Raw genomic sequence first — 15,280 nt, 5'->3', positions numbered from 1 at the left:
TTGCCTGGACTTTGTTAGGGGCCCTGCCCAGGGCTTCCTTGACCCCCATTTCTCAGCCCCTTGTTCTACCAAAGGTGCCTGTTTAATTGCTAACCCTCCCCTCCCCCAGTGCTTCTTACATCAAGGACAGGGATTGTTGTGGTTTACCTTTCTGTCCCTCCCTGACATACAGAAAGAGGTGTTTACTCATTACTCTTTGAATGAATAAGTCAATGGAGAGAACATTTTAGAATGAAGTAAGCAGTGACATAGCACATCCGGCTACTCGGTTGACTTTAATGCTGGACTTAACATGTAGATGCAACAAACGGTATTACAGCAACTTTTGGTTAACCATTATAATTTAATTTAATAAATTTATCTGTCTCATTTTGCAGTGACTTTTTGGAGAAATTAGGTAATATTTTACTCATTGTTTCCTTAAAGTAGCCTATTTTAAATTGCATTCTTGAAACCTTAAGTTTATATTGGAATATATATATGTTATTATTGTAAAAGAGACTTTCTTTTTCTAAACAGTTAAGTCATTCAGTTGTTCCGGGCCTGTGAAGTTTACCATAGAGTGGCATTTGGAGTATCATACCTGTCACAATCAATATTCTGAGCTGGAAGTAAGTAAAACACCAATTTTAAATGTGTAAAGCTGTGAAGGAAAAATTATGAGTATAGAGATTTATTAGCTCATCAAGTGAGGATGACTATAGTTTTAGAAGTGCCACCGATTTATTTGGGGACTCAGCCAATAAATACTTTAATTATATCAAAATATATGCTTTCTCTCTCTCTCTCTCTCTCTCTTTTTTTTTTTTTTTTTTGGCTGAGACTGAGGCATGTGGAAGTTCTAGGGTCAGGGTTCGAGCCTGAGCCACGGCAGCAACCTGAGCTGCTGCAATGACAATGACAAATCCTTAAACCAGTGCACCACAGAAGAACTCCACAAAGTATATGCTTTCTGAGAATACAAATCTTTTCATGTCCTTGCATCTTATGAAAAATGAGTAAATATTTAAATCAGACTTGTAGGAACCATTGATAAAGGATGATGGGTCACACCCAAATAAAAACCAACCTAATTTAAGAAAGAGAAGTTTCCCTTCATTCAAAAACTTAGTGTTAGGGATCCTAGAAGTTTAGTGAGTACAAGTAGATTTAATGAATGTAAGAGGATCTGAGAAGGAGGTGAGGAGGGGAAAGGAAGTGGAGAGGGGAGTGTGAGGGAGGAAGAGGAAGCTGGGCTATGGTCGGTGTCTATTTCCTAAGAGCAAAGATCTTTGCTTAGATTACATAGCACAGTTATCAGATTTAGGAAATTTAGCATTGATGCAATACTGTTACCTAATAAACAAATCATATCAAAATTTTGCTAAGATCCCAACAACATCCTTTTTAGCAGCTTTTTTTTTTCTTCCCATTCTTTTTCTGGTACAGGATCCAAACCAGAATCACACTGCATTTCCACAGTTTTTTTGGGGGGAGGGAGGGGAGAGGGGTAGTTCATGACATGACATTGGTATATTTGAGGTGTATAAACCATTTATTTTTACAAAATATCCCCCAGTTGGAGTATTTCTCACATTTCCACATGATTACTTTCAGGTTATATTTTTGGCAGACATACCAGAAATACTGTTTCGTCCCATTTTTGGTGATGTTAACTTTGATCAGTTGGTAAAGGAAGTTTCTGCCAGCTTTCTCCACTATAAAGCTACTACTTTTCTCTTTGTTATCAATAATAATCTGTGAAAAAATACTTTTATAAATAAATATCATGTTTTTCATCAGGCTTTGATTTAACATTCTTTGATTCTTTTTTTTTTTTTTTTTTTTTTTTTTTGGTCTTTTTGCTATTTCTTGGGCTGTTCCCTCAGCATATGGAAGTTCCCAGGCTAGGGGTCCAATCGGAGCTATAGCCGCCGGCCTACACCACAGCCACAGCAACACGGGATCCGAGACGCGAGACGCGTCTGCGACCTACACCACAGCTCACAGCAACGCCAGATCCTTAATCCATTGAGCAAGGCCAGGGATCGAACCTGAAACCTCATTGTTCCCAGTCGGATTCATTAACCACTGAGCCACAACGGGAACTCCCATTCTTTGATTTTTTCCTGATGAATTAGTTATTACTATGATGATTGCTAAATGATGATTTTTTTTTTTTCATTTTATGGCCACACTAATCGAATATGGAAGTTCCCAGGCTAGGGGTTGAATCAGAGCTGCAGCTGCCAGCCTACTGCACAGCCACAGTAAGGTGGGATCTGAGCCACATCTGTGACCTACACTACAGCTCACAGCAACACCAGATCCTTAACCCAGTGAGCAAGGCCAGGGGCTGAACCTGCATCCTCATAGATACCAGTCAGGTTCATTACTGCTGAGCCACAACAAGAACTCCCCTAAAAGATGATTTTTTTAATTCCGTGTTTTCCTCTGCATTTATTAGCAGCTTACTATAAGGACGAACTCTCTCTTTTCCTTTGTTTTATCTCTCTGGCAATCAGTTAATCAGTTATTAACATAGATTCATTGCTTTTTACTTTGTTGTGTGGATTATAATTTATTACCATTTTTATGTATTTTGCTCAAATTGTCCCATATTTGGTTGGCGGAAGCCTCTTAACCTTTCCTTGACAACTGGGAGCTGCCATTAGGAGCTTGATTTTATTCCTCCATCTAAGGGTCTGGAACTTCCTGAGTTGATGGGTAAATGAGTGTTCCCCCTGCACTCAATTGGGTTTGCCATCTGTGCTTTATGTTACTGAGTGTTTGGTGTATCTTTCCTTATAGTTAAGTGCTGCTTTTTTTCTCTGTAAAATCTTTTATATACAGGATGAAATGGAAGTAGCCCCAGGACAAAGTATTTTTTATTTCTCAGTGAACCATTTCCTCATAGTAATATCCTACTCACATTTCTTACTGTAAGAGAATGCTTATATTGTATAATACTATATCTGGACACATTGAAATGGCTACAATAGTATGATTACCTCAATTGTACTAAAAATTAGATTCAAACCTTTTTCCTTTTCAGTGTTTTGTTCTACTGTGTGTTTTCAAGTTTCCAAAGTGAATAAATTTTTGGTATTACTTAGATATTAAGTGGATATAAATCATAACATAGAATTTTGTCTTTGCTAGGAACTGTCACGAAAACATAAACTTAGTGTTGATGAAGACTTTTGTGGTCATTATTTCAAGAACAGAGAATGTTGGACAACAAAAACCGAAAAGTTAGATTGCAACAGTGATTTACAGCTGTTCCCTTCATTGCATGTGAGTATCTGTCTTGCCCTGTTGAAATAGAACTTATTTTTCTCTCAGTGAGTGTAAGTATCTATTTCTGTTTTATCAGTATTTTGATAAAGAAAGGTGGTTAATTTTTTGGTTTGGTTCTTCTTCGTGTATGGCAGTACATAGTAAGTAAGATATGGGCACTGTCGTTCCACTTCTTTGTATTCTTTGCCGAAGCATCCTTGAAAGAGGATCCTTTTATCATCCTTTCATGATCTGCTATTATTCTCTCTCTCTTCTGCCCACTCCAGTCCAACCTTTGCCCCCATGATCCCATCAGAAGAGCTCTAGTCAAGGTCACCTGTGACCTTCATGCCCAGGGTCATGTTACTCTTACTGCAGAGCTGTCAGTGTAGTTGACTTACTGCTTTTTAACACACTTGACACTCCCCTCTGGGCACTTTCTCCTCCTAGCCTGGAAACCATATTCTAAAATGCTAATAGCAATTATCCCTGGGTGGTGAGGCTGTGGATCATTTTTTTTTCTTCTGTAAATTCTGTAATGAAAATGTCTTTAATAAAAATTTTTAAATGGCTGTTTTTAAAAAATTGTGTTGAGGTATAATGAACATACCAGAAATCATGTATGTCAGAAGTGTAGGACTTGTTGCATTTTCACAGCCCGAACCCGCTCTTATAAACTTAGATCAGGTACAGGGCATTTGAGCAGCTAGAACCCCCTTTGAGTTCCTGATTCCGCCCCCACCCCAACACCAGCGATAACCACTCCCCTGATCAAGGAAGTAATTTTTCTAAAGTAGGATTTTCTTACTCATATTTGGGGTACAATGAGATTTGCCCTCTAGTGTTCAGCCTTCAAATCTTTACTTTTTTCATAACACATTTTTTTCTTAATTGTTAAAACTATTTTTCCTGATGGAAATTCAGCAATATAAAATGTAATTATTTTATTCTTTTTTCCAGAATAAAGAACAAATAACAAATACCAGAAATGTTTCAAACCAGGAAGGGTCAATGGTAAGTTATTTTATTTGTCCTTAAATCAAATATAGACAAGTTAGATTAAGACTGAGCAGAGTCTGCTAATGGGTGGATGCTTGGAGAGTAATGTAAAGTAGGGCTAGTAGAATTAGGAAAGAGAAAACTGTCACTTAAAACAGTATATTTTCTTACTTATATCTATGGGAATTTTGTACATATTTGTTTCTTTGTTTAAAAATTTCCTCAAAGTTGTAAAGTTCACTTCTATGTAGTCTTTCTTTACTTCAAAAAATAAAATTCTGCTGTCAAATGCCTGAGACAGCATAGCAATGGGTTGGTCTGTACTGTCATTAAGGAAGTAAAGAAATAGAAACCATGAGGTACCACAAAGAGAGGAAGATTTGGTATTTTTGGGAATTACTAAAAGTCAGAAGACTAAGGGGTTGAGAGGGTTGCAAGGAGTTGTATATAGGAATTGAAAGCAGATTTCGGAGAGCTGGATGTTTGCTTTTCTTTTTTTTTAGGGCCACACCTATGGCACATGGAAGTTCCCAGGCTAGGGGTTGAATTGGAGCTGGAGCTACCAGCCCACACCACAGCCACAGCAACACAAGATCTGAGCTGCGTCTGCAACCTATACCACAGCTCATGGCAACATGGGATCCTTAACCCACTGAGCCAGGCCAGGGATCGAACCTGTAGCCTCATTTATCCTAGACCGGTTTGTTAATCGCTGAGCCACAAAAGGAACTCCCATAACCCAATTCAATTTTTAAAAGTTGTTTTAAAACGAGGTGAACATGGAGTTCCTGTTGTGTTGCAGCAGACACGAATCTGACTAGTATCCATGAGGATGCGGGTTCTATCCCTTGCCTCGCTCAGTGGGTTAAGGATCTGGCATTGCATTGTTCTGTAGGCCCACAGCTATAGCTTGGATTTGACTCCTAGCCTGGGAACCGTAGGTGTGGCCCTAAAAAAAAAGTAAAAATAAAATAAAACGTGGTGAATAGTTGCTTAGCTGTATTTTATATAGCATTTTTTAAAAATAACATAAAGAATTTTTTTTTTTTCTGTTTCAGGATGTTGTAGCCAGAACACAGAGAGATGGGTTTCATATCTTTATTGTTTCTATTAAAACAGAAAAAACAGATGCAGACTGGAATTTGAATGGTATAGTTAAACCAAATGCGTGTTTATTGTCTGCTTTTACTATATTCTGTTGTCATTGACCCAAATCTACATTCTCTGCTAAAACACATCATTCAAAAATTAATTTCTAGGAGTTCCCGTCATGGCTCAGTGGTTAATGAATCTGACTAGGAACCATGAGCTTGCGGGTTCAATCCCTGGCCTTGCTCAGTGGATTAAGGATCCGGCGTTGCCGTGAGCTGTGGTGTAGGTCGCAGACGTGGTTCAGATCTGGCGTTGCTGTGGCTGTGGTGTAGGCCGGCGGCTACAGCTCCGATTCGACCCCTAGCCTGGGAACCTCCATATGCCGAGGGAGCGGCCTAAGAAATGGCAAAAGGACCAAAAAAAAAAAAAAAAAGAATTGAATTTCTAGGAAGTTTTCTTGTGGTGTAGCAGGTTAAGGATACAGCATTGCCACAGCTGTGGTACAGGTCACAACTGTGGTGTGGGTTCGATCCCTGGCCCCAGAACTCCTGCATTTGTGTTGACCCCTAGTCTGGGAACTTCCATATGCTGTGGGTGCAGCCCTAAAAAAAAATTTCTATTTATTTGGGAGACTTAAAATTTTATGCTTAACTCAGGTATTTATTTATTTTTTTAACAGAATAGAAACTTGATAAGATAAATTTTAAAAATCTTAAACTTCATAGAGGGATAAAAAAATTCTCCATCCTTCCAAATTAAAAAAAAAAAATTCTTTCAACACATCGAAATGGATAGGCCACATCTTAGTTGTATTTGAAGTAGATTATATTCTGTTTCTTGAGAATGGCCATCATCAGGAGTTTAAAATTTTTGTTCTTTAAGAAAATTTTTTTAAACATCTGTGTGTAGCCTGGGAGTTGAAGCAGCATGTCTGGCAGCTTTGGCTTCAGTGGTCTGTGGGCTCCCCTGCCTGCCCAGCAGATAGATTCTCTTTGCCTCATGAAGCTGTGGTTCCTAGTGTCCAGTGTGAGAGGGGCTCACGCTGAGCTGTTTGAAGGGAACCAGTGCTTTCTCATGTCCTAGAATTGCATTGGCTGTCATTGTCCACAGTGGGCACTTGCTGGGCTGACAGTAGCCACATAGCATGTGAGGATCCTGGGGATTTTCAAACATCTCTGATCCATGCACTGGGGACACAGCAGCGAAACCGGTTTGTCTCAGAGGGGTGCCCAGTCCAGAGCAGAGGAAGAAAGTGAGAGAGGCCTGGGCGCAGAGAGGACACAGAGCCGGCCTCCCCCAGGGGAAGCCGGTGGAGGTGGCTGCTCTGGAGAATGAGGTAGGGCGTCCTCCCAGAGACCATACCAGACAGGGAGCAGAGGTCATCCTGGTTCCCCCTTCTTTCCCAGGTGTCACATCTTTTCCTCTGACACCCGCAGGCCATGTTAGGCTGGTTAGCAACTGGCGCAGGTGCTGAGCCCTGCAAGGCAGTACAGTATTCATCACTCTGTTTACTATTGCTCTCTCAGACAGCAATGCAAACTGCACTCTGGGGTTCAGTCATTTACCCAGGTTACATTAAGGAAGAAGAAGTCCTCAGGGAGCTTAGTGACTCAGCAAGGGTCAGTCTCAGGCCAGGACTGCTTTGCTATCTACTAAGATCCAATGTGGCCCACATTTTACAGCAGTACGAATACAAGCAAAGATGTGTTGATAAGATTACATAATCAGATAACTAGCAATTACCCAGTACTTTGTGCGTGCGAGGTAAAAATTTAGCTCTTGTTAGCTTGGTTTGTATTCTTGGAGTCTTAAAATGAGTTGACATTTAGAAACTTAAGAAAAGCTGATTGTGAATTTAATGTCTTCATTTCTGTATCCCCAACCTCTCTGCACCAGTTTCTCTTTCTATGATGGGGCCTCATGGATATATCTCTGCATCAGATTGGCCTCTAATGATTGTGAGTATCTGTCATCATTTTTTCCTTTTTTTAAAAATGAATTTTGTATCCTAATTAGAACATGTAAAATTTTTAAGAAGTCAGTGGTGGTAATTCCTTAATAGATAATGCTTTGACATACCCTCTCTTTCTGGTTCCGCAGTGACTCCAAAATAAAGGATGGCAAACTTGAATGCAGAAATGTCAATCTTCTAATGGTCAAAAGGCTTAACTGACTAAAATTGTTTATCTTCCCACAGTTCTACATGGTGATGTGTATTGTTTATATTTTGTACGGTGTACTCTGGCTGATGTGGTCTGCCTGTTATTGGAAAGATATATTAAGGATCCAGTTTTGGATTGCAGCTGTTATTTTCCTGGGAATGCTTGAAAAAGCAGTTTTTTATGCTGAGTACCAAAACATCAACAGCACGGGGCTATCAAGTAAGTAGTGACCGTGTCTGTAAATACAGTGTTACCCAGGAGGGTCCTAGCATCTGAGAGCAGAGCTATGGGGACCCCGCCCCCCTTGGTACCGTGGTTTCGGAAAAACTCTATTATAGATGAAGAGGAGGGAAGCCAAGAGGAGAATGGCAGAGCAGGACTCTGATCTAGGCTAGCATGTCTGTTGTCTTCATTTTCTGTTTTCTTCTTGCTGACTTTCCCTTATTTTCCTCCTGGGGAAAAGTCCCATTCCCATTTAGCTACCAGTGATTGGCTTAAAGCAGCACAAAGTTCTGGACCAGGGACATTAGGTGCTGCCAATCCTTTTTTTGACATATTTCTCTGTTTTTCCACACATCCTCTTTCTTATCCTTTCCCCTCTAAAAAGAAAAAGAAAATTTGGCCATGGGGAGTAAAATCAGTAGTGCAGGGATGAATGAAGCCTGCTGCCTTCCCACAGAGAACTTCACGTGACCATGGCAGACACCATCCCCAGGACTTACACATTGGAATGTGGAAAGCGGGTGTGGTGTATGGAGGGGCATCCTCTGATATGGGCCCCAGACTTCTGGAAGATAGTGTTCAAAAGAGCCGGAGACACAGATACCCTTAATTCCCTCTGTGAACCTTTGCAAAGGAAGCCAGCTCAAAAGGGCAGAAAGCACCCAGGAGTGTGCTTCTGCATGGCCAGGGCTGGAATAAACACCTGACTCCCTGGTGTCTGTTTACTCTGTAGAAGAGCCATATGTTGTGTACTGTAACAAAAAGGAGCTTCTTGTCCCTTGGGTCTTTAATTAAAAGAAAACGTCCACTGAAAAAAGAACAAGAAACAAAAGGGAACATGGCACCTGCCATCCTTGGGCCTTCAGACTCTGAGACGACACCAGAAGGGCTTGGAAGAGAACCCCCAGATGGCTGTCCTTGTCTGTGAGGACTCTGCGGAAAGGGAGGTGTTAGGCTGGGCCTGGACTGATGTTTCTGATTTTCCCAAGGGAGAATTCTGTAACTCAGGATATCTTGCTTAACATTGGTCCTAGAAGGAGAGACTTGAGAAAAATCACTGCAGTGATAGGAAGCAGTGATTGTTAGGACCCAACAAGGGTACATTAAGAATAGGTGGGGCAGCTGACTTTCTTTGGTGCTTCTAGATTGGCAATTTGGAATATGTAGCAAATTTAGTATATCTGGACTTCTTCAAGGTCTCTGTGGTTTCTTGTGGAGAAGATGGAGAAATGTGAGCTGAAAAGAGTAATTAGGTGGATTCACAGCTGGTTTCTGGGCTTTTTTTTTTTTTTTTTTTCTTTTTTAGGGCCACACCCACAGCATATGGAGGGTCCCAGGCTTGGAGTCCAGTCAGAGCTGCAGCTGCCGGCCTTAGCCAAAGCCACAGCAATGGAGGATCTGAGCTGAGTCTGCAACCTACACCACAGTTCACGGCAATGGATTCCTAGTCGGATTCGTTTTTGCTGCACCACAACTGGAACTCCTGGGCTATCTTTCTTCTTCTCTCCATCTTTACTGCCAGGACTCTCAGCATCTTTTGCCTGGATTTCTGGAATAGTCTCCTGAGCATTTTCCTAGCCTGCAGTCTATTCCTCTTCAAACCATTAAGCAGAACAGTCTTAATAAAATAAAGACGTCTATTTTATTCCAAGGGTCAGCCAGGTTTTTCTGAAAAGTCCACACAGTAAATATTTTTGGCTTTGCTGCCACATGGTCTCTGTTGCAACTGCTCAACTCTGCCTTGGTAACGTGAGACTGCCACGAGTGGGCGTGACTAGGTTCTAATAAAACTTTATTTATTTACAAAACAGATGTAGGGCCAGACTTGGCTTGTGGGCTGTAGGTTACCAATTTTTCACTTCCTTTTTTCACATTTTCACTCCCTTGTTTACTGTTACTGACATCCCAGTGCCATAAGCATCAAGCCCCGACTCATGGCCTGGCCTTGACCTCCAGGTGATCGGGTCCTGCCTCTGTCCCACCCTCTTTCCCTGACATCCTTCCTTGTATGCTCTGCTGCAGACATGCCACACTTTGGCTTCTCACAGCATATTTTGCTTTCCCCTCTTCTCCTCCATACCTTTGCACTTGCCATTTCCTTTATTTTCCCCTTTCCCTCCCGCAGATAGCTGGTTTGTTCTCAGACTTCAAACCCTGGTGGAGACGTCACCTCCTCTGAGAAGCTTTTCTCATTCTGTGTAGTTTAGGGTGCTTTCCCCACGGTCCTGGGAGGTGCTGTGTTACGTCCAGCACTTGCTGAGTTCTGTCCCTTAACTCGTCCTGCCCAGAGGAGGGCCTCATGCCGCAATAGTCACGCGGTAGGAGTGTAGACAAGTAAATGATGAGGGCAGCCTGGAGAAGATAGAACTCTTGAGGGTGTTAGGATTTTCACGTACTCAGAGGATAGGAAAGGGCTCTCGTTCTTTGTAGACTCAGGGGGAAGATTAAGAGCAGAGGGGAGCTCGGGGGGACAGATTTCTGGTGGATGTGAGAAAGCTGTGCCCATAGAGCCAATCAGACATCGAGCAAATGCTTCAGCAGTAGCGAGTCCCTCACCTGAGGTCTCAGACACCCCTTGGATGGGACAGCCTTTACATTGAACATGATAATTCATCTACGGCCAGAATGTAGCTGGACACAGTATTCACTTGGAGCCTTGACAGCAGGCCTGCAGAGGTACCCAGCGTGAATGATTTTCCTCCTTCCCCCTCAGCCCAGGGCTTACTGATATTTGCGGAGCTGATATCTTCGGTTAAGAGGACACTGGCTCGCCTCCTCGTCATCATCGTGAGCTTGGGTTACGGCATCGTGAAGTAAGTACCGGGGTGTGGAAAAGACACCATATTTCCAGTCCTATGATCCCACCTGTCTAGGTTATGACCTCTGGGAGACTGGACACCTGTCAATCGCGTAACGCAAATCCCATAGGGAAATAGCTGCAAGAATGTGTGTTTAGAGGGCTCCCATGCGCTGGCAATTTTCGACTTTCCTCAAAGATTCTGAATTTGAATTCCAGTAACGTTTTATAGTTAGATGAATAATCAACTTTTAGGATAATGGAAAATTTTTAATGACTCTTAAAGGTCAGACCATTTTCTGTTTCCTAGATATCAGAGTTGCATGTTTTGATTGTGTTTGAGATTTTGCAAGAGAGGGAGCTCTGATTAAACACCAAGTCAGCAGAATTTCTGTCTGAAACCTGACTGTCCCCCGGAGGACCCAGTTCCTCAGGACCTGCTCAGGCAGATCTTTTCTGCTTCTTACCTGTGAGTTACTGGGCATGAACAGGGTTCGCTAAGACCTCTGATTCCCAGAGGCTCAAGCCTCCTGACTGGCCCACCAGCTACGTCTGAGTGCAGGGCCCTGTCAGCTGTCAGGTCCCCCTGGTCCCTCAGCAATCCAAGCACTGACCTCACTCCATCATCAGGGTTCCCTGTGATTTCAGTAATCCATATGAGGGTCCCTGATCTCACCTCCTCACCTCTGCTTCTCTTACCTGTCACCTCCCCTCAACTACTGAGTCCCACAGCCATTTTCTAGACTTGATTGTTACTTATTTATCTTTATGTGTAACTGCACCCTCTTCCTAGTGACAGATTTAAGCCATCCACTTTTCAACCGCCACCTCCCATTTATCTTCTCTAACGTGTCAGCTGCAGTTACTCTCGGTCCCTGGGGTGGCCTCTGGCCTATTGATCCTGACACCTTCCGCAGTCCAGCAGGGCAGGTCCAGCAGGGCAGGTCCAGCAGGGCCCTGAACAATCCTGCCACACCCAAGGCCCTCTGCCTCTCTGGGAAAGCCCAGCTCTCTCTCTGCGCAGGCTCACCGGGGCAGCAGAGTCAGCCTTCGGGAAAGCCCAACCCTGCCCAGTTTCCCTTTAGCGCTGCTGGCAGGTCTCAGCCCCCTGCCAGTTTGTGTTTTTACTCCCCACTCTTCAGAAAACCATTTGCTCCTTCCCTCTCCTCACACCTCCCCTACCCTCATTCATCGTAGCTGATCTGGGTTCTTTTCTCACTGAGGAGATAGAAGCCGTCAGAAGGGAATTCTGATGTACTCCTGCTGTTGAAGCTGTGTCATCCTCCCCAGCTCTGGACCACATATCGTGTGTTCCTCCTGTAAGGCATCGACCGTCCCTGCATGTGCTCAGTCCTGCCCCCACCTCCACCCCGCCTTGTGCTCTGGATCCTGTTACCTCCTCTGTTCCTGAAGGCCATCTCGTTTTCTCCTGTAGCAACACTTTGCCTCTCTGGCCCCAAATATGTTGCTTCATAGGCATCAGTGCAGCTTTGAATCCCAGAGAAGAAGGCCTGTTTTTCCTGAGTCAACAGGATATAACACTGTTTCCTAAAATAGATACCTCAGAGCAGGTGCAGACAGGCCTGATTAGGCAGTGGCCTCTCTGGCGTTGGAAGTGGGGCCACTTATTCTAGTCAGATGCATTTTACTTACCTTTCTTTTTCTTTTTTCTATTTCCTCCTTGTTCCAGGCCTCGTTTAGGAACCGTCATGCATCGGGTCGTCGGACTGGGGCTTCTTTACTTCATCTTTGCAGCTATTGAAGGCGTGATGAGAGTCATTGGGGTAAAAACTACATCATTCCACTCTCACCTTTTTTGTTGTTGCTGTGAAATATGATTTTACTTTATATCTCTTGAATAAATTTTTTTTTCTCTTTATGACTGCACCCAAGACAAATGGAGGTTCCCAGGCTAGGGGTCTAATTGGAGCTATAGCCGCCTGCCCCTTCATCACAGCCACAGCAGCTCGGATTCTGAGCTGTGTCTACGACCTACACCACAGCTCATGGCAACGCCAGATCCTTAACCCTCTGAGCGAGGCCAGGGATTGAACCTGCATCCTCATGGATACTAGTCAGCTTTGTTTCCACTGAGCCACACTGGGAACTCCTTGAGATGAATTTTTAAGGGTAGGAAATTTGAAAAAAAGGTCCAATTTGACGTTTTTTTCTCCTGTAGACTATGCCCCATTTTAAAATACATCTTGAAAGTAAAAGACTAAACAAAGCACTTTTAAAAAACAATACGGTTATGAAGGCAGCACCTGATGTCATCCCAGGAATTAGCTCCATCTCAAAAATGTTTATGATTGTTCTTTATAAAGAACGTTTGCCTTTATCATCATGCAGTCTAAACAATTCATTTCTCGCTTAATCCTTGGTTTAAACATGTATAAGTGAACAGAAAGTTAATTATACTTTTCATGCATGCAGACGTCACATGTCATCACTCTCAAATCTCAGCTGGTTATAAATTTTCCCTGACTGTGTGGACTCAGTAGTTGACGGATTCAACAGCCTCCACTCTTGGAGGAACCGGAAGGAGGTAGTGTTCTAGGGAAAACGGCTCTCGTGATATGGGCAGCAGTGCTTCACAGAGTCCTAATACTTGTATCTGTGAAGACCCCTAGACTTCTGGCTCTGTTTTCCTTAATAATATGGTTGATGACTGAGTGATTAAGAAGCTAATTAGATTTTTTATGTGATTCAGAGAAGTTTGTCATTTTTACTCAAAACATCTTTTGGATTAGGTGTTTGAATCAGATCATTGAACACAGAGTGAAGAATCTGTATATTGCCACAGACATTTAATTTACAGATTTTCATCTGCCCCTTAGAGCAGGACATTTGTTCAGTAATGTTAAAAGCCTCACTCCTCTTCTGGTGTCCTTGAGACAGCTGCATTCTGTGTTAGACACAGCTGCCCTTTTCCTCTTTGACTCCTTGAAAGGTACGCTTGTTTTAACCTTTACATGAAGAACTTGGCATTTACATACATAATTCACAGAAAACTGATCTTTGCTAGAAAGAAAATAGGATAAATATCCCAAATATAAAGTACATTGTATTTCTTTAAAATTTTACATGGTCCTAGATGTCACTGTTTTAAATATGATTCTCTGTCAGCTCTTGAGTAGAATATGTTTCCAATCCATGGTTTGTTTATACCCTTCCATCCAGTTCCTTTTCCTTATGTTATTTTTTTTTCCATGTCCTTTCACATGCGTGGGGAGGATGAGGAGTCCACTTCTGTAGGAGTCGTGGCTGAAGGTTTGGTGTGGACAGGGCAGAGATTGAAATGGTTGACCTAAACTGGGTGGGACATGCTGTATTTTATTTGCCACTTTAATGACGTATTTTTACATTATCGTTGGACAAGTTGGGACAAACTAACATTTGTTGCTGCCAAAACAGGTAACTTCCATGTGCTTAAACACAATTCTGTTAGGCAATAAAATCTTTTATGTGGCTTTTTTTGGGGGGGCCTCACCTTTGGCATATGAAAGTTCTCAGGCTAGGGGTCAAATCAGAGCTGCGGCTGTTGGCCTACACCACAGCCACAGCAATGAAGGATCCAAGCCACCTCTGTGACCCACACCACAGCCCATGGCAACACCAGATCCCTAACCCACTGAGCAAGGCCAGGGATCAAAACCCACAACCTCATGGCTACTAGTTGGGTTCATTACCACTGAGCCACAACAGGAACTCCTTATGTGGCTTTTATAAAATGATGCGATGAGATAAATTGTTCTTTTTTTTCATCAGATGATAATTATTATAATACAGTGAAACTTTTACATTCAGATTTTTTTTCTCCTATTTTTATCTTTCAGGGTTCTAACCATTTAGCTGTTGTTTTGGGTGACATTATTTTAGCAGTTATTGACTCCATTTTTGTATGGTTCATATCCTTTACTGTGTCCTAAAATAGTTTTTTATATCATTAAAATCAGATTGTTTTAAATTTGTAATAATAATAGAGGTATAATTATGCATTATCGTTACCTCAGTGTAGGAATTTAATTGAAGGTGGAAAAGTAACAATTCCTCAAAGAATATCCTTATTTTTCCCATTAGTTTAGCAAACTTAAATGCCCGTGTTGAGCGGTCTGGTCGAGGAGAGAAAAACATAACTAACAGCAACATAGCAGTAGTAATTGCTACTTTAGAGAGGTGCTATGCAAACAGAGGACAGAGAGAAATTAATTCCAGGGTGAAAATCAGGAAAGACTTTAGGGAGGTGGTTACATTTAAATCGAGACTGATGGACCGGACTGGTGGGGTTTTACTAGGAAAACAATTGCGGGGTGTGTGTGGGGGGGGATCATTCTGGGAAGAATTGGGACCAAACAGTCAGGAGCATGAAACCATAGGGGCAATGGAAGAATGCCTCAGAGTAGTTTGCCGGTAGGTGATGTGAGTGGAAGAATCGTGCAAGGGAAAGATAAAATGACATGCTCAAAAGTCTAGAGTTCCTTCTGAAGGTGGAAACTAGTGAGCAGTTGAAGCTGTACAGGTGAATGACATGATGAAGTCTGTGTTAGAAACAACTCAAGGATGGCATAAAAGATGCTTTGGAAAGGAAAGTCTAGAGATGAGCAGTTTAGTGAGGAGTGGTCCAAAGAACTGATGGTGAGGGTTGGAAATAGGACAGAGGAAGTGGAAGAAAGACTCTCACTATAGACTGGCCAGAAACAGGCAGGGAAAGGGAGTGAGGGCTTCTGGGGTGTTGTGTAATCCCATTTGC

The 15,280-nt window shown here is 42.4% G+C and overlaps 1 protein-coding gene across 8 annotated transcripts in view; it reads left to right on the top strand.

Moving 5' to 3' along the window:
- TMEM87B (transmembrane protein 87B) overlaps positions 1–15,280 on the top strand; it is a 48,279-nt gene that overhangs the window by 9,777 nt on the left and 23,222 nt on the right. For 3 of the 8 annotated variants that reach the window (XR_014841191.1, XR_014841192.1, XM_021087027.2), the window contains exons 3-10: positions 520–611; positions 3,142–3,276; positions 4,219–4,272; positions 5,316–5,406; positions 7,246–7,307; positions 7,547–7,730; positions 10,447–10,546; positions 12,221–12,314. Coding sequence is in view for 4 of the 8 variants with exons in the window: in XM_021087027.2 (XP_020942686.1) it covers positions 520–611; positions 3,142–3,276; positions 4,219–4,272; positions 5,316–5,406; positions 7,246–7,307; positions 7,547–7,730; positions 10,447–10,546; positions 12,221–12,314 (812 nt within the window). In the remaining 4 variants the exon portion in view is untranslated. Of the gene's footprint in view, positions 1–519; positions 612–3,141; positions 3,277–4,218; positions 4,273–5,315; positions 5,407–7,245; positions 7,308–7,546; positions 7,731–10,446; positions 10,547–12,220; positions 12,315–14,366; positions 14,441–15,280 lie in introns of all 8 variants that reach the window. The other 5 variants (XR_014841193.1, XM_085018434.1, XR_014841190.1 and 2 more) reach the window with 4 other exon arrangements.

Source organism: Sus scrofa, chromosome 3 (genome assembly GCF_054392235.1).
Source record: "Sus scrofa isolate SSC_HxYL_T2T_F1_AM1 chromosome 3, Sscrofa_HxYL_maternal_Yorkshire_Landrace_v2.0, whole genome shotgun sequence".
NCBI lineage: Eukaryota > Metazoa > Chordata > Mammalia > Artiodactyla > Suidae > Sus > Sus scrofa.
Note: the sequence above shows the minus strand (reverse complement) of the source record. Positions and strands in the feature narration are given on the sequence as shown.